Source organism: Phalacrocorax carbo, chromosome 19 (assembly GCF_963921805.1).
Source record: "Phalacrocorax carbo chromosome 19, bPhaCar2.1, whole genome shotgun sequence".
In the NCBI taxonomy this organism is placed as follows: domain Eukaryota; kingdom Metazoa; phylum Chordata; class Aves; order Suliformes; family Phalacrocoracidae; genus Phalacrocorax; species Phalacrocorax carbo.
Genome location: NC_087531.1, coordinates 4121119 through 4146670, shown reverse-complemented (window position 1 = coordinate 4146670; position 25552 = coordinate 4121119). Strand labels below are relative to the sequence as shown.

The window sequence follows — 25552 nt, the reverse complement described above, 5'->3', positions numbered from 1 at the left end:
ATTGCTGCCGGTGCACTGTTGTGGTGGCGATTGGCACCTGTTGTTCTTGGACTTTCAGCAACCCCACAACAGAAGGGTCCTTTGAGAGGCCAGGCAAGGTAGACAGCTGTTTAGCGTCCTCCATCTCCAAGGCAACTACACCAAAAGCCCACTTGTACCCTTTTGGGTCCTTGAAATACCCTCTCCTGAGGTAGTCTATGCCAAGGATGCACGGAGCCTCTGGGCCAGTCACAATGGGGTGCTTTTGCCACTCATTCCCAGTTAGGCTCACTTCGGCCTCCAATACAGTTAGCTCTTGGGATCCCCCTGTCACTCGAGCAATGCTGATGGGTTCTGCCCCTATATAGTTTGATGGCATTAAGGTGCACTATGCACCGGTGTCCACTAAAGCTTTATACTCCTGTGGGTCGGACGTGCCAGACCATCGGATCCACACAGTCCAGTAAGCCCGGTTATCCCTTTCCTCCACCCGGCTGGAGGCAGGGCCCCTCTAGTCCTGATCATGGCAGTCACAACTCACTTCCTGCAAATGTGAATCAGGAGTCCCTCTCACACTTAGAAATAAAATCTGCACTTCTGCTCTGTCTGGGGACTTGCTCACTTGAAATCGGAGCAGCAGCTTTCCTTGAAGAGCCTCCGATTGATTGTTCTTCCTTGCAGTTCATGTACTCATGCCTCTAGGGTCAAGGTAGGCTTGCCATCCCACCTCATCATGTTCTCTCCGTGGTCACGCAGGTAGAACCATAGGGTGGCCCATGGTGTGTATCCCCTGCTTTGAGCCAAAGGATGGTTATTCCTAACAGCTGAGGCACTACTCCATACAGGTGGGGAGCAGGACATATGTTCTTTGAGTTGCCGGACCCCTCGGGATAGTTTCTCCACAGCAGAGACTAGCAAGGAAGAGATATTTGTTTCGTAATCCCTGAGTCTATCAATCACCTCTGCCACCGTTGGTGTCTCGTCCTCTCTCCAGGACATTACTGCCAATGAGTTTGCATGCGAAGATGGTGCGCTCCGTACAAACTTCCACCACATGGGTCGTGTGCACTCAGCTTCATCTGGATCTTTGGATGACCGTTGATCATCCAGGTCACCATAAATCACCTCAAACACAGCTAATTCCCTTAGATACTGGATGCCTTTCTCCATAGTTGTCCATTTTCCTGGGCGATATGTAACATCTTCTGTAAAGGGATACCTTTCCTTCACTCTGGACAGGAGTCACCTCCAGAGGCTGAGGGATTGTGGTTTTTTCCCCAATTGCTTTGTCAACGCCCCCTTCCCCAGAAAGGGATCCCAGTTGTTTGGCTTCTTTTCCCTCTAATTCCAGGCTACTGGCCCCATTATCCCAGCATTGGAGCAGCCAGGTGACAATGTGCTCACCTGACCAATGGCTGAAACCTTTTCGCATATCTCACAACTCGCTCAAGGACAGGGATCGGGGGTCTCTATTTCATTTATGACTTCCTCCTCTCCCTGTGACGACCCTGCTTCTTCATCATATCTTTCTAGACGAGTTGACTTCCGTTTCCAATATTGTGTCTTGTGTATGGGGGCAACTGATACTGGTGCAGGTTTATTTTCTGAGCCAGCTCCAGTACTTGTTGTGGGGGTTTGAGTGGCTGCAGTGGCTATAGTCAGGGCTGGAGTGTCTACAGTGCCAGTCACTTCACATTTCAATCCAGAGACATTCTCTTCCCCCTGGGGGCATTGAATACTGTTGAGCAGGGCTCAGTATGCATGGGCCAGATCCCAGCACATTGCAGTTATCTGTGTCTCTCTGGAGTTCCCAGCATAACAACATTCTTTCTCCAAATATTCTACTAGTTTTTTAGGATTCTGCACTTGTTCAGGGGTGAATCTCCAAAACACTGGGGGTGCCCACTGCCCTAGGTATTTGCCCATGCTATCCCACATGCCCTGCCACTCGTAACTATCAAGCCTCGGGGCAGATTTCTGGGTGATATTCTTAAGTTGCTTAGTCAAAACCGAAACTACATGCCCAAAAACTAACAATAAGTGCACCTTAACCACCCAAGGATGTTCAAGGTACAAAAAGGTGGTTGCAACAAAGGCAGAGACATCATAGAACAAAGTTGCAAAGGTACTATTCTGTATTTCCTCCATATAAAATCTCTCCAAGGAGGAGGTATAATTGCTAATTGCCTCAACAAGGTGGTATCCAAAGTACAGTAACGGTTTCAGCAAAAAACCCAAATACCAGATAAAGCTGAAAACGAGTGTTTGTATAACAAATCTCGTAGGCAAAACGTTACTAATCACAGCAGAACACAGCAGACTAAACAAACCAACACCGATCTTTAACACCAACTGCAAAAAAACAACATGGCGCTGTGACCATCAGCTGTTATTACCTCCAACCCTTGAGCCCCATGTTGGGCGCCAAAAAGACTGTCGTGGTTTAGCCGGCAGCTCAGCCCCACACAGTCGCTCGCTCCCTCCCCCACCGGTAGATGGTGGAGAGAATTAGAAGGGTAACACTCGTGGGTTGAGATAAGAACAGTTTAATAATTAAAATTAAAAGAAACAACAACAGAAATGCAATGTAAAGCAGAACAACGAGAGGCGCAAAGCCCCGGGGGAGGGGGGAAACGAGCAGCCGCCGCCGCCGCCGCCGCCGCCGCCGCCGCCGCCGCCGCCGCCGCCGCCCGCCGACCCGGCGCCGCGTCGCTCCCGAGTCGCCAACTGCTCCCCCTTCATATACTGGTCATGGTGTCACATGGTATGGAATGAACCTGCAATTGGTCAGTCGGGGTCAGCCGCCCCCACCATGGACCTGCTCCTCCCAGTCCCCCCCCGCCACGCGGCAGAGTGCGGGAAGCTGGAAAGGTAGCCGACCCCCACGGTGAGGAGAATTAACCCCTTCTCAGCTAAAACCAGCACATATTCTTAAATTGCTTATTAACCTTATGAACCGAAACCAATACCCACAGATATATCTTAACTACCCAAGGATGTTCAATCTACTGAGAAATTGTAGTAATGAAGGAAGAGACATTATAGAAAATGGTAGGTAAGGTGCCATTCTGTATTTCCTCCATAAAAACCTCTCAGAGGAGGAGATATAATTTCTAATTGTCTTCGTAAGGTGGTACCCCAAGTACAGTAATGGCTTCCATGCAAGACCCAAATAAATGATAAAGGTCAAGGCCAGTGTTTTAATAATAAATCTCCCAGGCAAAACCTTTCTAATCACTGCAGAGCACAGAAAACTACAAAAACCAACACCAATCTTTAACATGTACTTCAAAATCAGCATGGTCTAGATTGGATAAACTAATACTGAGAACAGATTAATCAATTTTGTGACAAGCAACTGTTGTTATCTCAACCCCTTTGAACCCCGCGTTGGGTGTTAAAAATGACTGTTGTTGCTTAGCCCCAGTCAGCAACTAAGCCCCACACAGCTGCTTGCTCACTCCCCCCACCCCGACGGGATGGGGGAGAGAATCGGAAGGGCCAAAGTAAGAAAACCCATTGGCTGAGATAAGAACAGCTCAATAATTAAAATAAAACAGTAAAAACAATGATAATAATAATAGTAATATAATGAAAAAGAAAATAACGAGAGAGAGAGAGAGAGAGAGATGTGAAACCTTGGGATGATGGAAAAAACCCTAACAACAGTTGATGCAACTGCTCACCACCCGCCAACCGATGCTGCCAGTCCCTGAGCTGCTTTCCCCGGCCAACTCCCCCCAGTTAATATACTGGGCATGACATCATATTGTATGGAATATCCCTTTGGTCTGTTTGCATCAGCTATCTTAGCTGTGCCCCCTTCCCTCCTGGCTTCTTGTGCACCTGGCAGAGCACGAGAGACTGGAAACATTCTTGACTAGTACAAGCACTACCTAGCAAAAACTAAAACATCAGCGTGTTATCAATATTATTCTCATACTAAGTCCAAACCACAGCACTATACTAGCTACTAGGAAGAAAATTAACTCTACCCCAGCTAAAACCATGACAAACAGACATCTTTTAAAGAGTAACATTAATAGAATTTTAAAAGCTTATATTTATAGGAGGTTTACTTGCTGGGTTTTCACTGACTGAGTAACAAAATGAAGTGAACTAATCATCTTTATTTTTAAGATCTAATTCTTTTATATGTCCTGTTCAGACAGGTAATTCATAATCCTCTTAAGAGAGTTGTTAACGTTATTGGTTCTAATTAATTAGAGAAGGAAAAGGTTCTTTTCAAATAAAGAGTGTTGCTTCCTTTTTTTAAGCTTTTATTTGGGTTCTAAAGGTCATATTGCATCTCAATAAATTATTCAGTTTAGCTGCAAGTAAAATTTTTAGTGTTTTAAAACAATAGAAATATAGGAGAGTTTGTTTTCCTTCAGTTATCCTAGGTAGAATAGATTAATGTTATCTAGATTGTTAAAAAATATTGAAGGTGAAGTCTGCTGTATTAAAATTCCATTAAAAACATGAATACAGGATAGGTATTTTTAGTGTGTATTAATTTTTGCTTGTATACAGATATGTAGATGCTGGACTATATGTTCATGTTTTGAATCTGGACAAAATACATCTGTAAAATAGATGAGTATCCAAAGTTTAGATGGAACTAAACTTTCATCAGTGTGCTCTGACAAATTGATACAATGTTCCAGTCACACTTTCTTTTGATGTGGGTGAAAAATATGAAATGACATGAGGCCACAGAGTTCAGAATACTTTAATTCTTCGTGGAGACAATTATCTCTGGAGAGGTCCCAGTTGACTGAAATTTGGCAAATGTTGTCCCAATCTTCAAGGGCAACAGGGATGACCCCGGTAACTACAGGCCAGTCAGTCTCACTTCTGTGCCTGGCAAAATTATGGAGAAGATTATTCTGGGAGTTATTGAAAAACACCTGAAAGACAAGGCAGTCGTTGGTCCCAGCCACCATGGGTTCACAAGGGAAAAGTCCCGCTTAACAAACTTAATTTCCTTCTATGACAAGGTCACCCACCTAGTTGACCAAGGAAAGCCAGTCGATGTGATCTTTTTGGATTTCAGTAAAGCTTTTGATACTGTCTCTCACAGTATCCTCCTGGACAAAATTTCCAGCATACAGCTGGATAAACACATAATGCAGTGGGTGAGCAATTGGCTGATGGGTTGGGCTGAAAGGGTCATAGTAAATGGGGTTATATCTGGCTGGCAGCCAGTCATTAGCAGGGTTCTGCAGGGATATATCTTAGGGCCGGTACTCTTTAATGTCTTCATGAATGACTTGGATGCAGGACTTGAAGGAATACTAATTAAGTTTGCTGATGACACAAAATTGGGAGGAACCGTTGACACTCTCAAGGGCAGAGAGGCCCTGCAGAGAGATCTAGACAAATCAGAGCTGGGCAATTGCCAACCGCATGAAGTTTAACAAGGACAAGTACCAGATTTTGCACCTGGGTCATGGCAACTCTGGATGTACATACAGACTGGGGAACGAGAGGCTGGAGAGCAGCTCTGCAGAGAGGGACCTGTGGATTCTGGTCGACATCAAGTTGAACATGAGCCAACAGTGTGCCCTGGCAGCAAAGATGACCAACTGTGTCCTGGGGTTCATCAAGCACTGTATTGCTAGCCAGTTGAGGGAGGTGAATGTTCCGCTCTGCTCTGCGCTGGTGTGGCCTCACCTTGAGTACTGTGTGGAGTTTTGGGTGGCACAGTACATTAAGGATATAAAGATACTAGAGAGTGTCCAGAGGAGGGCCACAAAGTTGGGGAAGGGTTTAGAGGAGAAAAGATACAAGGAGCGGCTAAAGTCACTTGGTTTGTTCAGCCTGGAGAAGAGGAGACTAAGGGGAGACTTCATTGCAGTCTACAGCTTCCTCACAAGGGGAGGAGGGGCATGTGCTGATCTCTTCTCTCTGGTGACCAATGATAGAACCCGAGGGAATGTCAGGAAGATGTGCCAGGGGAGGTTTAGGTTGGATATTAGGAAAAGGTTCTTCACCCAGAGGGTGGTGGAGCACTGGAACATGTTCCCCAGGGAGGTAGTCACGGTACCTAAGCCTGACGATATTCAAGAAGCACTTGGACAATGCCCTCAGACACATGGTGTGAATTTCGGGGTTGTCCTATGCAGGGACAGGAGTTGGACTTGATGATCCTTGTGGGTCCCTTCGAACTCAGGACATTCTATGATTCTATGATCTGAAGAATCTATTTCATTTTTACATCAGAACTATCTTTCTGTTCACATCTAGGCATATTTCCACTTTTCTTCCAGAACTTTGAGTTCCTTATTCACAGGTTAGTCCAACATGACTTACCTTGAAGGTTGAAAGAAACCAATATTGAGATCAGAGCACCTTTTTTTTTTGCATTGTGTAAAAAACCATGTAAAACATTTACCTGCCTGGTTTTTTCATCAGCATTCAGCAGTCCAGAACAACTGGGCATGGAGCAGAAGAAAAATATGTACCCCCAGATAGAATTAAAATATTATTTCCATGGGAAATAAAGTCTCCAAACTCATTGTTTATTTGGAAACTAGAGAAAATAACACTTTTATCTTCTGTGCCAAAATTATTTGCTGTATGTATTATACCTGTTCATGCATGTTCACACACATGCATATATACATATTTTCTTTTTTCTGTAGATAAAAAACCTTTTCATTATAAAGTATCAGTACTAAGAAGCTTTTGCATAATGAAGAGCTAGAGCTTGTTCCTCCGTGTTAAAATGGATGGGTCATAACAGAAATGCAAGTTTGAATTATCATATACCCATTTGCACATGTAAATGTTACTGCTAGATGTAACTATTGGCTGTGATTGCTGACAAAGATGATGGCCACCTTTTTTCAATAACCACTGTCAAAACTGACTGGAAGAGGGGCTTTTTCATCGACAATTTTATTTTAAAATATTTTAAATTGTTTTTCTCAAAAATATGTGGGTATGTATGAAAAACTATTTATTCCAGCAGTCATGCTATTTCATCAAAAACAGTTTAACAGCCATTTTTTTATTTAAAAAGTAATTGGCAGCCATGTTTGGATGATGTGTCGTGGTTTAGCCCCACTTAGCAACTAAGCACCACATAGCTGCTTGCCCATGCCCCCCACCCCAGTGGGATGTAGGAGAGAATTGGAAGAGCAAAAGTAAAGAAACTCATGGATTGAGATAAGAACTTTTTAATAATGAAAATAAAATAGTAATAGTATTAGTAATAACAATACTATTAATAATAATAATACCAATTATAATATAATGAAAAGGAAAATAACAAGAGAGGGAGAGAAAGGTGAAACCTATGGGGATAAGAAAAAAACAAAAAACTACAAATTATGCAACTGCTCACCACCAGCCAACTGACGCTGCCAGGCCCCAAGCCGCAATCACTGCTTCCCCTGGCCAACTCCCCCCAGTTAATATACTGGGCATGACGTGATATGGTATGGAATATCCCTTTGGCTAGTTTGGATCAGCTCTCTTGGCTGTGCCCCCTCCCCTCCCAACCTCTTGTGCACCTGGCAGAGCATGGGAAGCTGGAAAAGTCCTTGACTAGTGTAAGCACTACTTAGCAACAACTAAAACATCATTGTGTCATCAATATTATTCTCATACTAAGTCCAAAACACAGCACTATACCAGCTACAGTGAAGAAAATTAACTCTATCCCAGCTAAAACCATGACAACAGTAAAAAGAAAAAAAAGTGCTGAAATACTTGGTATAACAATAATCTACATTATTAATTTCAACATAAATTGCATTCTTATGTTAAGGAACAAGGCACATTCCTTCATGCACAAAGGGCCTATTGCATATAATAAACTGGAAAAAAATCATCCTATAATGTTTTTTCTTCACAACCACCTGCTTCCATGGCAATTTTCAGCAGATGTTTTTTCCTATTTTATGCTAGACTCTTCTAGACCACAGAGGCTTTTGTAAAAGGAATGCTACTTCACAAATCTACCAGAGTTCTTTAAGAAAGTCATCAACTACATTAGCAAGCATGATACAGCTGATATAATGTTCTTGGATCAGCTCTCTTGGCTGTGCCCCCTTCCCTTCCAGCTTCTTGTGCCCCTGGCAGAGCATGGGAAGCTGGACAAGTCCTTGACTAGTGTAAGCACTACCTAGCAACAACTGAAACATCAGAGTGTTATCAATATTATTCTCATACTAAGTCCAAAACACAGCACTATACCAGCTACGGTGAAGAAAAAATAATTCTAATCCAGCTAAAACCATGACACCATGTTCTTTGACCACTGTTTGGGTCACATTTTCTGGACAATATTTTTGCGATTTAGTGGTTGTTGAACAAATTTATTTCAGTGGATTTCAGCTGTGATTTGATCTGTCTGTCCCTCTTATGTATGCATAAAATGGCAATATATTGTGAATGTTGCAACTTTAAGTTGTTGGAGAGGTTAGAGTTCTTCTTTAAGGTGATTTAAAAATACAGTTCTCAGCTACAGAGATGTCTTCCCAGTCTTCTCCCAGCAGTTCTTTTCATCAGGCTGGTCTGCAGAAAGATTAAAGCAAGTGAAGAAAATAAAGGAATCATTCCTGAGCTCTGTATGTGTTTGAAGTAGTCTCCTGAAGTAGCTAGTTACAGCTGCATGATTATATTTCATACTAAATAACTGATGCTAAATAACTTCAGAAATATTAATCCGTGCTTTGTGGTCTTTGGGGGCGGAGGGGCTGAAGCTCTCTTGTGTCAGTGCCCCCTCTTCATCTGTAGTTATCTCTGACTGAATACTCTCTCACTGAGATAACCATCTCTTGCCAGCATAAACAGTGTACTGAGTGTACATGTCAAGGTTTTGGTAGTGGGGAGGGGAAGGCTGCCTCTGTGGGAAGAGGTCAGAGGATACCCTGCACCAAACACAGCTGGTTCCAGTTGGCTCCACAACAGCTCCTCTGCAGGCCAAAGCTGAGCCAATCAGCAAAGTTTGTGGTGCCTCTGTGATAACATATTTAAGAAAGGGTAAAAAAAAAACAACCTAGATGGAGAGAGAAGGAAGGAACAAAAAGAGTGAGAAACAGCAGAGTGAACACCAAGGTCAGAGCAGGAGCAGGAGCTTGAGCTCAATGGTAGAGTAGATATTCACTGTAGCCTTTGGAGAACCCACCCCAGGGCAGATGGATAGTCTTGAAGGAACTGCAGTCTGTGGAAAACCTACACTGGAGCAGATATTCCTGAAGGACTGCAGCCCATGGAGAACTCATGCTGGAGCAGAGGAAAAGGGTGAGAAGGAAGAAGCAACAGAGAGAAAATGCTATGTACTGACCATAACCCTCACTTCCATTTCCATTGTGCAGAGTTGAAGAGTCTGAAGAGGAGTGAAGTTGAGCCTGGGAAAGTGGGGAGGAATTATGTTGGTTTAATGTTTGCCTTTTCTTTCCCACTACCAGAATCAGTAATTAAATATTTACTTGGCAATAAATTTAATTTAATTCCCCCAAATCAAGTCTGTTTTGCCTGTGACGGTAATTGGTAATTGATCTCCCTGTGTTTATCTCAACCCACAAGCTTTCTTGTTCCAGTTCTTCCTGTTTTCTCCCCCCATCCTGCTTGGGGGCAGGGGAGTGAGAGAGCAGCTGGGTGGCAGTTTGGCTGCTAGCCAAGGCTAACCCAGCACACATAGATATATACACAGCACAAGTTCATAATTAAAAAATGCATCTTTGTTTATCTCACCACCTTATCTCTAATAATTTCAATGAAATTCAATCCCTCAAAATACGTGAAATTCTAATTTTGTTAACAGAACCTATTTAAATTATTAATAATTTTTGAGGAAAAAAAGCTACTTTTTTTGGTTTTATGTAACAGCATGTCAACTAGACGCCACTCTAGTCAATCATAAAGACATTTAGTTATGGGTGAAATGATCCACTACTGCTTCTCTATTGTTCCAGATTAATATTGTACCCAGTTTTTTCTCTTAAAGCACTATTTTTGTTAGCTGATAAATTCTGCTTTCCCCTTCACTGGATACCAGTCAATACAGCTTTTAAATGCCGTTTTGGGCCTTCAGCTATTTCTCAGAATTTCACTTGTTAGAGTCAAACTATTATATTATTTCTGTAATTGCAAAAGTAATTGAAGTAATTGCAGTTTTTTCCAGAGCAACAGAGATCTTGGGTGTCATGGTTTAGCCCCAGTCAGCAACCAAGCACAATGCAGCCACTTGCTCACTCCCCCCTGGTGGGATGGGGGAGAGAATCAGAAGAGGAAAAGTGAAGAAACTCCAGGATTGAGATAAAGACAGTTTAATAGGGAAAGAAAAAGCTGTGCACAGAAGCAAAACAAAACAAGGAATTCATTCACCACTTCCCATCAGCAGGCAGGTGTTCAGTCATCTCCAGGAAAGCAGGTCTCCATCAAGCATAACAGTTACTTGGGAAGACAAATGCCATAACTCCAAACATCCCCCCCTTCCTTCTTCTTCCCCCAGCTTTATATACTGAGCATTATGTCATATGGTATGGAATATCCCTTTGGTCAGTTTGGGTCAGCTGTCCTGGCTGTCTCCCCTCCCAGCTTCTTGTGCACCCGGCAGAATACGGGGAGCTGAAAAAGTCCTTGACCAGTGTAAGTACTACTTAGCAACAACTAAAACATCTCCACATTATCACCACTGTTTCCAGCACAAATCCAAAGCATAGCTCCATACTAGCTACTATGAAGAAAATTAACTCTGTCCTGGTTGAAACCAGGACAATGGTAAAAACTCATTTTCCTTATGCTAGGTGCCTAGAGTGCTAGGGAGACCACAACAAGGTGTTGCTGCTGCCAAAGGGAGGTTGCTGTGAAGTTTGGCATGACTGCTGTGAAAGGCTGTCAGCCACTGAGAAGCCTTGAGCCAACTCCAGCTGCACATTTCTGTATATTAGTTATTCACAAGTTTCTGTCTAGAACATTTTCCATCATAGCTGAAATAGTCTTTTGCTAGAAGCAATTTGGTGAGGTAAAGCTGGCTCATAAAATCAGAGCTAGTGCTTGAACAAGGTATTAAACACTGCCTGGTCCCCACTGCTCCTGCCCTCTCTTCAAAGAGCCATACTGTCTTGCTTGGTTTGGCAGGACTTCCTTCACATTGCATCGGATATAAGGTCAGCTCCCCAGTGCAGGCCTTGCCCTATATTCCTTGTTATCCCATCCCTATTTCCGTAACTAGTTCATACTTCTTTAGCTGTACAGTTAGTTTAGTTAATGTGTTTGTAGGAAACAGTTTTCCCTTGGAGGTTAGTTTAGCACTGGAAAAGGGAACCCAGAGAGAATCACACACGGAATGACAGAATGGTAGGGTTTGGAAGGCATAAAGCCATGACTGACTTGGTCTCGTGTTGCCAATAACCCTACTTGAGTGAAAGGCTGGACTAGATGGCCTCCAGAGGTTCCTTTCAGCTAACACTTCTGGGATAATACTCTGTCATTTCAGTGGTGTTTCAGTTGGCCATGTGTGACAGTGTACTTACAGCTGTTTGTATTTAAATGGATTAAATATGTGGCTGTTACTTGTTCTATGGTGCCTAATGGTCTCAGCAATGCAGCAGCATCCTTGCTGCTGTACACAGACATGGTCATGCTTTCTATGTTCTCTTAGGTTATAAAAGTAACTGCTTTCATCAAACTGCAGCATTTTACCGCTGATAGACCTAATCCTTACTCTGAAGACACCCATGTAGTCAAACGCTTCATGTATATTGGGTAGGAGTAGTAGTATTGTTTGATAAGTATGATTCTGGAAATAAACTATAAATTACCATTCTTAATTTTATAATGAGTAATTTCTGGTGAAATAAAGGGAAAATTCTTCTCCAAATATAACTGTCCCAGTATCAGTGCAAGGAATGTAGGAGGTTCCCTCTTGGGAAGAGCTACTCAGCAACAGAGCATATGATGATATTTTCCTACTCAGTTCCTAACAGAGCAGCTTACAGCACAATTTCTCTCTTGACTTATGCCTAATAATAAGCAAAGGAGTAGTTTTGCAGAATTACATGCAGCTTTATAGTTAGAATTAGGCTTAAGTACTTTGCTGAATCCAGATTTTTTAATATATTACAGAATCACAGAATGCTTGAAGTTGGAAGGGGCTTCCTGAGATCATCTAGTCCAACCTCTCTGTTCAAGCAAGGTCAGCTAGAGCAGGTTGCCCAGGAATAATAATAAGGAATTAATAACAGTAATAAATTAATTCTAATATTTATCCTTGAGACTTAAGTTGGATTTTTATCAGCTGCCCCAAAATAAATTTACTGCACTTGCTTCTCATTGCGAGTGACAAGTTTAACAAAAACAGTCCTTAAACTCACAAATTCAAATTATAATATTTTTCTAAAAACTCCATTACTTTCTATTAGTATTCAAGCTATATTTCATCTCTTTGCTTCTTTTGTTATGCCTTTGCTTTCTTTTAAACTTTCTGATTCTATCAAACAAACTACAAAAAGCAAAAGGTTTTATTCATGTGGGCCTTTCAACAGAAGCCAGAGGCTAATAGTTTTTCATAATAATATGTTTTAAATTCAGGTTTACAGTGATGGCTCTTGGGACAGTTTTTAAAAACTGCTGGGAGTTTAATATGTGTTTCAAAAGATCCTGTCTACCTTCCTTATAACAACAGGGAAAGAGAAAAAGCCAGTGAGATCTCCCTTAATTCAGGCAACTGGTAAACATTTTTATTTACTTCCTAAGGAGGGGCTCAGTTTTGCAAAGACCACCCACCTGAAGGTAGCAATTACAGGGACAGAATGGAAGACTTAGATCCTACAGGATTTATTATCGCTAAGACTATACATCAGGAGAACATACAGGTATGCTCTTGTATTTAGAGCATGTTAGGTATTTTATTTTCTCACACTTTAATAGTTAGAGGTACTATTGTCCATACTGTAAGTGTAGTTTGTGGCAGAAAAAAAAACAACTCACAGAAAACAAAAATGGTAAAAAAACCCACCTGTGTGAATTTAGGACATGTATTCCCTCATTTTTTCCCCTCCTCTGACTCCCCTTGAGTTTTAACTATGATATTGTTACTAGGTCTATATATTATAAAGTTGTAAAAGGAATGGTCATGATTGTGCTTTAACAGTTAACCTAAGGACTTATGTTTTATGCTCAGCTCTGTTGATATTTCAGTTTTTCTCCTTTAAAGAAATTCTTGCACCATTGAAATCATTGCAAGTGATTGCAAAAAAGCAAAGATTTTACTTCTCTGCCTTAGTTTCTCCATCTATAAATTTGTCTATTTACTTTCACTCACCACTCCAACATGCTGTAAAGTTTAATAAATTGCTTGAAGATTCTGTGGTGATACAAGATAACTAAACTATCAACTTCTACAAAACTAAAATTTTAGGTAGTGGGGTTTTTTTAGAGTTCCTATTTTCCATTCTTATGCAGGTCACTTTAAAATATAAATTGATACAAGTGAAAATACACTTAGAGCAAAACTGAGTTTTCTAAAAGAATGTTGCATATATTAACAACAAAAGCTAATGAGAATCTCCATCCTTTAATGGATGCAGGGGAAAATAGTGACAAAGGATGAGGAAAAGGTTGAGGTATTTAATGCCTTCTTTTCCTCAGTCTTTAATAGAAAGGCCAATTGTTCTAGGGGTACCCAGCTCACTGAGCTGGAAGACAGAGATGAGGAGCAGAATGAAGCCCTCATAATCCAAGGGGAAATGGTTAGTGACCTGTTACACCGCTTAGACAGACACAAGTCTATGGGGCCAGATGGGATCCACCCAAGGGTACTGAGGGAGCTGGTGGAAGTGCTCACCAAGCCATTTTCAATCCTTTATCAGCAGTCCTGGCTAACCAGGAAGGTCCAAGTTGACTGGAGGTTAGCAAATGTGACGCCCATCTACAAGAAGGGCAGGAAGGAGGATCTGGGGAACTACAGGCTTCTCGGTCTGACCTCAGTGCTGGGGAAGGTTATGGAGTAGGCCATCCTGAGTGGCATCACATGGCACATACAGGACAACCAGGTGATCAGGGCCAGTCAGCATGGGTTTAGGAAAGGCAGGTCCTGCTTGGTTAACCTGATCTCCTTCTATGACAAGGTGACCTGCTTAGTGGATGAGGGAAAGGCTGTGGATGTTGTCTACCTAGACATTAGTAAAACCACTGACACCATTTCCCACAGCATTCTCCTGCAGAAAATGGCTGCTCATGGCTTGGATGGGTGTACCCTAAAAACTGGCTGGATGGCTGGGCCCAAAGAGTTGTGGTGAATGGAGTTAAATCTAGTAGGTGGCCAGTCATAAGCAGTGCTCCCCAGGGCTCAGTATTGGGGCCAGTTTTGTTTAATATCTATATCAATGATTGGGATGAGGGGATTGAATACCCTCTCAGTAACTTTGCAGAGGACACCAAGTTGAGTGGGAGTGTTGATCTGCTTGAGGGTAAAAAGGCTCTACAGAGGAATCTGGAGAGGCTGGATCAGTGGGCCAAGGCCAATTGTATGAGATTCAACAAGGCTGAGTGCCAAGTCCTGCACAATGACCCCATGCAATGATATAGGCTTCAGGAAGAGTAGCTAGAGAGCTGCCTGTTGGAAAAGGACCTGTGGGTGTTGGCCAACAGACAGATGAACATGAGCCAGCAGTGTGCCCAGGTGGCCAAGAAGGCCTATAGCATCCTGGCTTGTATCAGAAATAGTGTGGCCAGCAGGAGTAGGGAAGTGATTGTGCCCCTGTACGCGGCACTGGTGAGGCTGCACCACGAATACTGTGTTCAGTTTTGGGCCCTCAGTACAAGAAGGACACTGAAGTGCTGGAGCATGGCCAGAGAAGAACAATGAAGCTGGTGAAGGGTCTAGAGAACAAGTCTTATGAGGAGCAGTTGAGGGAACTGGGGTTGTTTAGTCTGGAGAAGAAGAGACTGAGGGGAGACCTTATCACTCTACAACTACCTGAACGGAAGTTGTAGTGAGGTGGGTGTCGGTCTCTTTTCCCAAGTAGCAAGTGATAGGACAAGAGGAAATGCCCTCTAGTTGCATCAGGGGAGGTTTAGATTGGATATTAGGAAAAATTTCTTCTCTTGAAATGGTTATCAAGCGTTGGGACAGTCTGCTTAGGGAAGTGGTTGAGTTATCATCCCTGGAGGTATTTAAAAGACATGTAGCTGTTGTGCTTAGGGATATGGTTTATTGGTGGCCTTGGTAGTGTTAGGTTAATGGTTGGGCTCAATGATCTTCAGAGTTGTTGTGGTTTAGCCCCAGTCAGCAACCAAGCACAATGCAGCCGCTTGCTCACTCCCCCCTGGTGGGATGGGGGAGAGACTCAGAAGAGGAAAAGTGAAGAAACTCCAGGATTGAGATAAAGACAGTTTAATAGGGAAAGAAAAAGCTGTGCACAGAAGCAAAACAAAACAAGGAATTCATTCACCACTTCCCATCAGCAGGCAGGTGTTCAGCCATCTCCAGGAAAGCAGGGCTCCATCAAGCATGACAGTTACTTGGGAAGACAAACACCATTAGTCCATACGTCCCCCCCTTCCACTTTCTTCCCCAGCTTTATATACTGAGCATGGTGTCATATGATATGGAATATCCCTTTGGTCAGTTTGGGTCAGCTGTCCTGGCTGTCTCCCCTCCCAGCTTCTTGTGCACCCGGCAGAATACGGGGAGCTGAAAAAGTCCTTGACCAGTGTAAGTACTACTTAGCAACAACTAAAACATCTCCGCATTATCACCACTGTTTCCAGCACAAATCCAAAACATAGCCTCATACTAGCTACTATGAAGAAGTTTAACTCTATCCCAGCTGAAACCAGGACAAGAGTCTAAAGGACTGTATTCTTCTATGATTCTATGGCTCAGCAAGGGCAGAATCTGCAGGATTCTTTCCTTCATTTTTTTTTCTCTGGAAGCCTGTTTGATGGTGTAACTGTTGTTTTCAGGAGGCAGCTTGTAAAAAAACTTACAGGCCTCCCTTAGAGTTTTCCAAATAAAGAAAGAAGTAGAGTTAATTCCTGGTACCGAACTCAGTTTGTTCCGACTCTGTATTAACTCCGTCATGTCAGCCTAACAGTTCAGAATGGTATCAAAACAGAACAGAATTTTATAGTGTCAGAAGGCCCTTACAAAGAGAACTGTATGCTTCACTTACATTTCCACTATAATGCAAAATGCTTTTCAGGAGCAATTAAACAATTAAAATTAAGGCTAACCCAATGATGTTGGAAAAAAAAAAATTACCTTTTGTAAGTTTTTATGTCATAAGCCTTTGATTCAGGGAAATATTCTCAGGTTATGAATGAGTAAATTCCAAATTGACCTGGAACTATTTAAAATTTGATCTCTTTCAAAAATTAAGGATTACTTGCATTTATAGTTCAGGAAAGTCATATAAAATAAATAAAGTTCTTAAAACTTGTTTATTATGTCTTGTTGCACGCTTGTCTCTGCCTTGAACCACATGCATTTCGGTACCCATGAATTTGTTGGCTGATCATAACTGTGCATAGTCAGTATTTACAACAGTACCTGTTACAGCTATCATGTCCGTGACCTCTGTTTTAAGGAATAATAACGCTTGTGTCATTGAGTTTGCAAAAGGAAACTGCCTGCCTATTTAATTTAACATTTACCTATGAATTGTAAATTAATCAGTTAAATAAAGTAAAATGGAATTTCATGGATTGATTTTAAAAAATTAAAAATTTATTTTCATGACTGCATAAATTCATCTCTCTTTTTTTTATTCCAGAATCGAATGGAAGAAAGCAAAGCACTCTTTAGGACAATTATCACATATCCATGGTTCCAGAATTCTTCAGTCATTCTGTTCTTAAATAAAAAAGATCTCTTAGAGGAGAAAATTATGTACTCCCATTTAGTTGATTATTTCCCAGAGTATGATGGTAAGTATAATGCCAGCAGAGCTCATGCCCCATTTACAGTGCAGTAATGACAAAATGTGATAGCCTTGCCCATATTTTGCTTAGAGGTTCTTAGGACAAAGATTATCACCCATTCTTCATTACACCCGTTTTCTTCTTTACAAATTGTACTTAGCACACCAAATGGTTAGTCTGTAGTTGAATGACTTGCTGGTCATGTGGGTTTTTTTTAATTATATGAAAAGGAAAAAAATGATTAAAAATAGCAATCTTTAATACTCCAAATTTTTAGTGTCACTGAAGTCTTGTGGGATTTTCTAGATTGCTAGGATTTTATTTTATAGCTCCATTAACTGTGGATAGGATGGCAGTACCTTTCATGTGAAATTATTGATTCTAGATGAGTAACATATTAGCAATGGACCTTATTCTGTCCTTGTTCATAAGTTGGGATGAGCATTTGAGCAGAAGTATGAAGCTAAAATTACATAAAAATACATTTCTCATTTTTACAGTGTCTCACATGCTCTTTTTTTGTTTGTTTTGGTTTTTGTTTTGTTTTGTTTTGTTTTTTGCTTAAGGCTGGATATCTGAATAGAAGTGTCATAATTTCTCTGTGGCTGTCAGAGATACCAGTATCACTCCTCCAACCTTTTCATTATACCATTTCTTTTTTGTTTCCTTTATTTTAATTTTATGTTACTTATGTGAAGTTTAATGTGCTTGTCCCAGAAAACAATATGTGGAACACACAGCTGTTTCTAAGGAAGCTGTATTTTCAGAAAGTTTTCCTGAGGTGAAAAGTTATATATTCTAAAGTAACTGAGTGGAGGCTTTGGTAACAGAGAAAAAAAACCAAAATCATACAAGAACATCTTTTTATCTCACCAGAGAGTGAAAAGCAGATTCAAAAGCTACAAAAAAAAAATTAAATCTCTCACTTTCAAAGCTAGAGAGTGATAAAAGGAAAAAGTTACAGTTTTTTTCCTGTTTGAGAGGAAAGGATGTGTTCACAGTGAACATCCTGCAGGATCAGATCATACTTATTTATGAATCAGTGTAAGTTTAGTTTGATAGTACTGTACAGAAGAGAACTGGCAGCTGAATAGAAAATATTCTTGTCCCTTCAAGTTACAAGTGTGACAGGTGCCCTAGATGACATCCTGGAGGTGAGAAGTCTCTATAGGCCCTTCTGTTATCATCACTCAAGTGGAGATACACCTGTGTTAAATCCTTGTCCAGAAAAAAAAAACAAACCAGACAAAATTCACACAGAATGGTTGAGGTTGGAAAGGACCTCTGGAGATCATCTGGTCTAACCCCCTGCTCAAACAATGTTACCTAGTGCCTGTTGCCCAGGACCATGTCCAGATGGCTTTTGAATGTCTCCAGGGAAGGAGACTCCACAACCTCTCTGGGCAACCTGTTCCAGTGTTCAGTCACCCTCACAGTAATAAAAGGGTTTCCTGATGTTCAGATGGAAACTCCTGTGTTTCAGCTTGTTCCCATTGTTTCTTGTCCTGTCACTGGACACCACTGAAAAGAGCCTGGCCCATCTTCTTTATACCCTTCCTTCAGGTATTTGTAGACATTGATGAGATCCCCACCTGAGCCTTCTCTTCTTTAGGGTAAACAGTCCCAGGTTTCTCAGCCTTTCCTCCAGTCCCTTATTCATCTTTGTGGCCCTTTGCTGGACTCTCTCCAGTAGCTCCATTTCTCTCTTGTACTGGGGAGCCGAGAACTGGACACAGGACTCCAGGTTTGGCCTCACAAGTGCTGAGATCACCTCCCTTGACCTGCTGGCAACACTCCTAATGCAGCCCAGAATACCATTAGTCTTCTTTGCCTCAAGGGCACATTGCTAGCCTCGCGTTCCACTTGGTGTCCACCAGGAACCCCAGGTCCTTTTCTGCCAAGCTTCTTTCCAGTTGGATGGCCCCCAGCATATATTTGTGCCTGGGCTTGTTCCTCCTCAGGTGCAAGACATGGCACTTCCCCTTGTTGAACTGCATGAAGTTCCTGTCAGCCCATTTCTCCAGCCTGTCCAGGTCCCTCTGGATGGCAGCCACTCCTTCCGGTTTTGTGTCATTGGAAAACTTGCTGATGGTACACTCTCCTCCATCATCCAGATCATTAAAGTAGATGTTAAACAAACAGGACTGGACCCAGTATTGACCCCCTCAGGTACGCCACTAGTTACTGGCCTCCAACTAGACTTCATGCCACTGATCACCATCCTCTGATCCCAGCCATTCAGACAGTTTTCAATCCTCCTCACTGCTCATCCAGCGCATACTTCATCAGCTTCTCTATAAAGATCTTATGGGAGACAATGTCAAAAGCCTTAGTGAAGTCTAGGTAGACAATATCCACTGCTTTCCCCTCATCTACCAAGCCAGTCATTTCATCATAGAAGGTTATCAGGTTTTCAGTCAGTCAGCTCAGCAGAACCCTCTTCCTCTTCTCTTTTGCCATGGGTAAGGGAAACAAAAGAAGGTTATGGACCAGTAGGGCCATAACCAGTAGGCCAGACCTGAATGTCTTTAAGCGTCTGACTAATTCTGCAGATCTTGCTGGACTTAACCCCTTAGACAAGGTTATGGTTTGATTTGATTTCTTCTGGTGGAAAGATGGGGTGGGTTACATAGTCTGTGGCTTGCACAGGTCACTGTGTGGTTCCATCAGCCTGTTTAGAGATGTTGAAGATGGACAGATTTGGAGAACTCATCAGAATTAGGTATTTTTCAGCTGGATCACTTCTCCCGTGCAGTTTCCTGTGTGGTAGCACAATGGAGAAAGTAGCATAGGGATGAGAAATGATAACCAGGATGGCAAATTGGACTGATTAAGCTAAGCAGTTGTACTGCACAGTATGTCATAACAACTGGACTGAGATGTGCTCAAGGGTCAGAATATCGCATGAAGGTATGCTTTCACAGATAATACTAAAAGACTGACTCACAGACTGGAATGAAGAGCTGGGAGAGGGGAAAAAGACAAAAAGGGGCCACACTTGGGAAGGAAACACTCCTCTCCAGAGTCTTCAAAGAGAATGAATGATTGCACTCACCAAGCTAATGTAGCCAAGCCAAATTGTAGTACTTTTTATATAGGACTTGACTATCATATAGAGAGACCTTTTGAAGACTGCTAAATAGGGAGCAATGGACAAGAAACCTACTGATTTGTATTATAATTATTTTCCAAGATTATTTAGATCATAACCACTTAGCACTGTAAATCTAACATTGGCTCATTCCCTTTTTTCTAAATTCCCGAAGTGGCAAACTTTCTTTTTAACCTCTGTTTTCCATACTTGAACTCCAGTCAAAAAAAATATTTAAATTACATTATAATCAGCAGACATATTATTAGGTAAATAAAATTTGGATACAGGCTTTGAATAGTGCAGTAGATTTTGAGAGAGGGACAACTGTACCTGTGTCTACCCACTGTAAAACTGTTTAACAAAATTCTAGGAAGTTGATTAAAACAATAAATGGCTTATTTTGAAGAAATAATTGTATTTGAAAGTCTAGGAGCCTCCTTTACAAATATTTAAACTTATTAAGAGTAAAAAAAAATAGTGAAATTTAATGTTGCAGCTATTTCTATAGAATATATGCTGAAGCTAAAGGCTAGAATCTCTTGTGTTTAGAAATTTTAAAATTTTTGAACAGTCCTCTCTGTCCTACCTCAGAGAACTTATTATCTGTTTACATATGTGTAGTCTGTGTATATGTCTAGATATATATGCATATATATTCATGTGCATACACGAGGATATTGCAGAATCATGTTCTACTTCCACAAGGCTTTGCAACCAATAGACATCAGAAAGCATTTATTTCCTCTTCTGTGCTTCCTTTGCTACCTAATTTTTGCAGTTATCCAAATTAGAAATGTTTGCAATTGTATTTAAGTATTAAAAATAAGTTTTATTGTGCGGTTATTGAAAGTTATATGGGCACATACTAATGCCCTAAGTAAAGATTTCATAACCACTGAGGGACAGAACTATATAACAGCTGAGCACTGGTATTTATATTGTCATGTAACAAGACCAGGACTAATGAGGAGATAGGAGGCATAGCAAACATACATGTTCTATAGAAACCCACACTGCAGAAACAGGAGGACAAGGGAATAATGGCCTATGAAAATTGCACCGGAACAGAATTGCAGCATAGGAAAACAATAGCTTGTGGCTAATGTTCCTGCTTCTGTGCTGCTCTTTTGGCTGTGAACATGAATGAATCCTCACTGTTCTAGATTGGAAGTCATTATTTTGCCTTCTGTCTTCTGTAAAGCAGAACATGCAGTTTGATTGCATAGAATTTGTGTTCTGAGAATCACAGACTCACAGAAAGGTAGGGGTTGGAAGGGACCTCTGGAGATCATCTTGTCCAATCCCCCTACTTGAGCAGGGACACCTAGAGCAGGAAGCACAGGACTGTGTCCAGGAGGTTTTTTAATATCTCCAGGGAAGGACAACCTCTCCGGGCAGCCTGTTCCACTACTCTGTCACCCTCACAGTAAAGAAGTTTTTTCTCATATTGAGGTGGAACTTCCTGTGTTCCAACTTGTGCCCATTGCCCCTTGTCCTGTCATTGGGCACTACTGAAAGGAATCCAGTCCCATCCTCTTGACACCCACGTTTTAGATATTTATAAGTATTGATAAGATTGCCCCTCAGTCTTCTCTTCTCCAGGCTGAACAAACCCAAGTCTCTCAGCCTCTCCTCATAAGGGAGATCCTCCAGCCCCCGATCATCTTGGTAGCTCTCCGCTGGACTTGCTCAAGCAGTTCTGCGTACTTCTTAAACCGGGGGTCCCAAAACTGGACACAGTACTCCAGATGTGGTCTCACTAGGGCAGAGTAGAGGGGGAGGATAACCTCCCTCGACCTGCTGGCCACACTCCTTTTAATGCATCCCAGGACACTGTTGGCCTTCTTGGCCACAAGGGCACATTGCTGGCTCATGGTCAGCTTGCTGTCCACCAGCACTCCAAGGTCCTTCTCAACAGAGCCGCTTTCCAGTAGTTCAGCCCCCAACCCGTACTGGTGCATGGGGTTGTTCCTCCCCAGGTGCAGGACCTTGCACTTGCTCTTGTTGGATTTCATAAGGTTCCCCTTGGCCCAGCTCTCCAGCCTGTCCAGGTCTCGCTGGATGGCAGCACAGCCTTCTGGCGTATTAGCCACTCCTCCCAGCTTGGTATCATCAGCAAACTTGATGAGGCTATATTTTGTCCCATCATCCAGGTCATTGATTAATATGTTGAACAGGACTGGACCCAGCACAGAGCCCTGGGGAACACCACTGCTTACGGGCCTCCATCCAGACTCTGCCACTGATCATGACCATCTGAGTTCTGTTGTTGAGCCAGTTCTCTATCCATCACACTGTTCACTCAGTGAGAATTACAGACTTAATTTAGCTGTAATAGGATTGCTATATATAATTTAGATAATTGTTTTGTTAGAACATTAAGTTTTTGCAGTTAAGCAGCTTCAACTAGCAAGCATGTATATTTTATTACAACTAAAGTAAATGAAATTCTGTTGGAGACATTGTCAGACTAGTTTAGCATGTAACTTGATTATGCTATATTTTAAAAGAACATACTTAAGTATAGTTTAAAAATAGTAGATATAGACTGAAATTGGGCCAATTAGATTAATTTTAAAAATATTTATTATTATAAAGCAACTATTTCTTTTGTTGTTCATTTTGTGTGGTTATAGATCATCAATTTCATCTCTCCATTTTAAACATCTTGTGGAAGAAAGATGATAGCAGGAAAAGAACAGCTCTTATGTGATCAACTTCTGGAATTTCCTTCCATTTTTAATTTTTAGTGGTTCCTACTGGGAAAAAAATAGTATATGGTAACATTTATTAGTAAAAATTTTCCTTTCTCTTATATGAGGATCACAGACTGAGTCTTTCTTCTGTTTTCTGCTCCTAAGTTTCCCCTCCTAAAGAAGCTCAAATATTGAATTGACTTTAGGAAAAACTGACTTTCTCTTCTAAATTATCAGGACCACAACGGGATGCACAAGCGGCACGAGAGTTCATCTTGAAGATGTTTGTAGACCTGAATCCAGACAGTGACAAAATTATCTACTCCCACTTCACATGTGCTACAGACACAGAGAATATACGCTTCGTCTTTGCTGCTGTCAAAGACACAATCTTACAGTTAAACCTGAAGGAATACAACTTGGTCTAACTGTGCCTAGGAGGCCCTCCAAGACCACCTTTGTGTGATTGAAGATACACAAGAGGGACTGTATTATCTGTGAAAACAAATTGCATAATACTAATTTATTGGACTTTGTGAATGTCCACAGAGTTTTTAGTTAATATTATTATTTTATTTAAACTATATGGAAGAAAAACAAAAGATGCTGAAGTACATTTACAGTACATTTTCTTATTTTTTAGGCAAAACCTTGTGACTCAATATGTTTTAAATTCTCAGTTGTACACTCACAAAGGATAACAGTTTTTTGCTATTGAAGCAAATCAAGCTGGTTTCCTCTTTCCCTGACCCTTTGTCTCTCCCTCCTTCCTCCCCCCCTTATGTTTTTAAAGGCACAATGGCTGTTTTCCCAGTTGCATTCCTTGGTAAAATATTTTCTGTTGAGTCATTTGGTCAGGAAAAATGCTATCATCAGAACTGAAATTATCAGTCATTCAAATTTTACAGAATGTACTTTCTCCGAAGGATCAAAAGTATTGATAGTGTGATTTTTAAATTCTTGACATGCATGTTTTCACTTCTGAGGCTAGAATATTGGGATTGCAAAATAGAAATAGTTGTGTATGGATTTAGAATTTAACCATACTTTCATAGTTCAGAAAGATGCATAGAAGACAGTAATGAAATAATTAAAGACACAAACCTGGAATGTTCATGGAATATCATAGAATCTCTTTTTAATTGCCATGTGCCATTATTTTCTCTTTTTTTTATTCACAAATGCCAAACAGAAATGTCATGGACACCACATTTTCCCCAGTGGCTACAGCCTGAAACAGAGGTGGTTCAGTTTTTTTTTTTGTGTGTGCATTATTTCTTCAGTTAGAGCTTTTCTAAAGTGTGTTTTTCCACAGTAAAAAAAATATTTTTGTTGTATAAAATCTTGCCAAATCTGGCTCTTTATAAAACAAGTACTTTTGAAGCAGATACTGGCTGAAATGCCAAACTGATGGATTGGGAACTGACCTGAGTCAACTGCCAAATGATAAACAAGCATAGTTTCAGCTCATATGTTCCCTTTTTTAGGAAGTGCTCCATTTTGTAATGCCAAAAACAACAGTGTGAGTGAATATGCTACTAGGTATACTTGTATAGAAGACAGTTTAACTCTCTCCTTATGTCAGAGATGGCATGAGATTGCATACAATGTTTTCTGTAATAATATCAAGGCACCTTTGTACAGCATGAAATTATTGATGAGTGATCACATTCAGGAACCTTTCTTGATAAGGTTGCCTCTTAACCAATTCACAGACATTTGATAGGCTTCATGCAAAATAGACTCTCTTGATGTTCTTTAGAAAGATTTATTAATGTAAATGAAAGTGAGAAAATCATTCTTGAAATTTAAATGTGCACATTTTTAACAACAAAAATGTAGTGCACATCAATGAGTAGCTTAGTTTGAAAGGTGTTTTGTTGACCAGGTGCATGATTGCTAGCAAGCTACAGAGAACTCAGAGGTCAGACATAACTGGACTGATTATCTACAACACCAAGTAGCACTAGAGTGCACTTAGCACAGAAATTGCTGCCTCTCAGCAGCGGAGGAGAGGTGGAAAAAGAATTACTTATTAGTTGAGTAACAAAGTTAACAATAAATACTAATGAGATGGTTTTCATCCTTAACCCTCCCACCTCCAAAAAAACAATAATAAGAACAGTTGCTATTTTACTCCCTCATAAAACACCTTATAATTGAAAACTGGTTGTAGGTATAGTGCAATTATGAATGCTATAATCATTGTACATACATATATATATATATATATGGTAACATCCACATTGGCTTTGTAATAATTTTTGGCAAACTGAATGTGCTGTGTTGATATGTATCTATGTAATTGTATTGTATGTCTTACAGCTAATTCACATTTTAAATAATGCTATTTTATTTACTTTTTTAAGAGAAGGATGTAAATTTTGTCAGTTTATTTCTGACTAGGGATTTGTTGTTTTTATTTAAAAAGCAAAAAAAAGCATATTATAGTACAGAGCGGTACTAGCATCATGCTGTATAAAATCGTTTGTACATTCCTGAGTAAAAGTAAATTGGAGACATGCAGAGGACATTCACAATAAAAACAATGCTTAAATCTTGTCAGGGCTTTATACAGATGTAGAAACCAGTTTTGTTGGAAGAATTTATGCCACTATATCTAGGATTGGAACATAAGCTCTTAAATATTAATTCGCATTTGGAAAATTCAACTTTGGTTAATTTTACCTTTCTAATAGCCTTTATTAGAGAAGTTAATTTAGAGACTTCAAACCATTGAACATAAGTACTAATGGGTATATGCTATTTCCCTAAAAATATAATGAAAAAATACAGAACATCAGTTCAGTTGAATTACAGAAACCTTAGGTCTAACAACAAAAAATTTGCTAGTGTTAACAATTTTAAGGAGTTAAAGAATTTTATTTAATAAAGCCAA

At 40.8% G+C, this 25552-nt stretch overlaps 1 protein-coding gene across 5 annotated transcripts in view; it reads left to right on the top strand.

The window, feature by feature from the left end:
- The window catches only part of LOC135316367 (guanine nucleotide-binding protein G(q) subunit alpha), a 190915-nt gene extending 165701 nt beyond the window's left edge, over window positions 1-25214 (top strand). For all 5 annotated transcript variants that reach the window (XM_064469585.1, XM_064469583.1, XM_064469586.1 and 2 more), the window contains 2 exons: window positions 16716-16869; window positions 22891-25214. In XM_064469585.1, the coding sequence (XP_064325655.1) occupies window positions 16716-16869; window positions 22891-23081 (345 nt within the window). In that variant the 3' untranslated portion in view covers window positions 23082-25214. The remainder of the gene's footprint in view (window positions 1-16715; window positions 16870-22890) is intronic.
- Window positions 25215-25552: the final 338 nt, after the last annotated feature.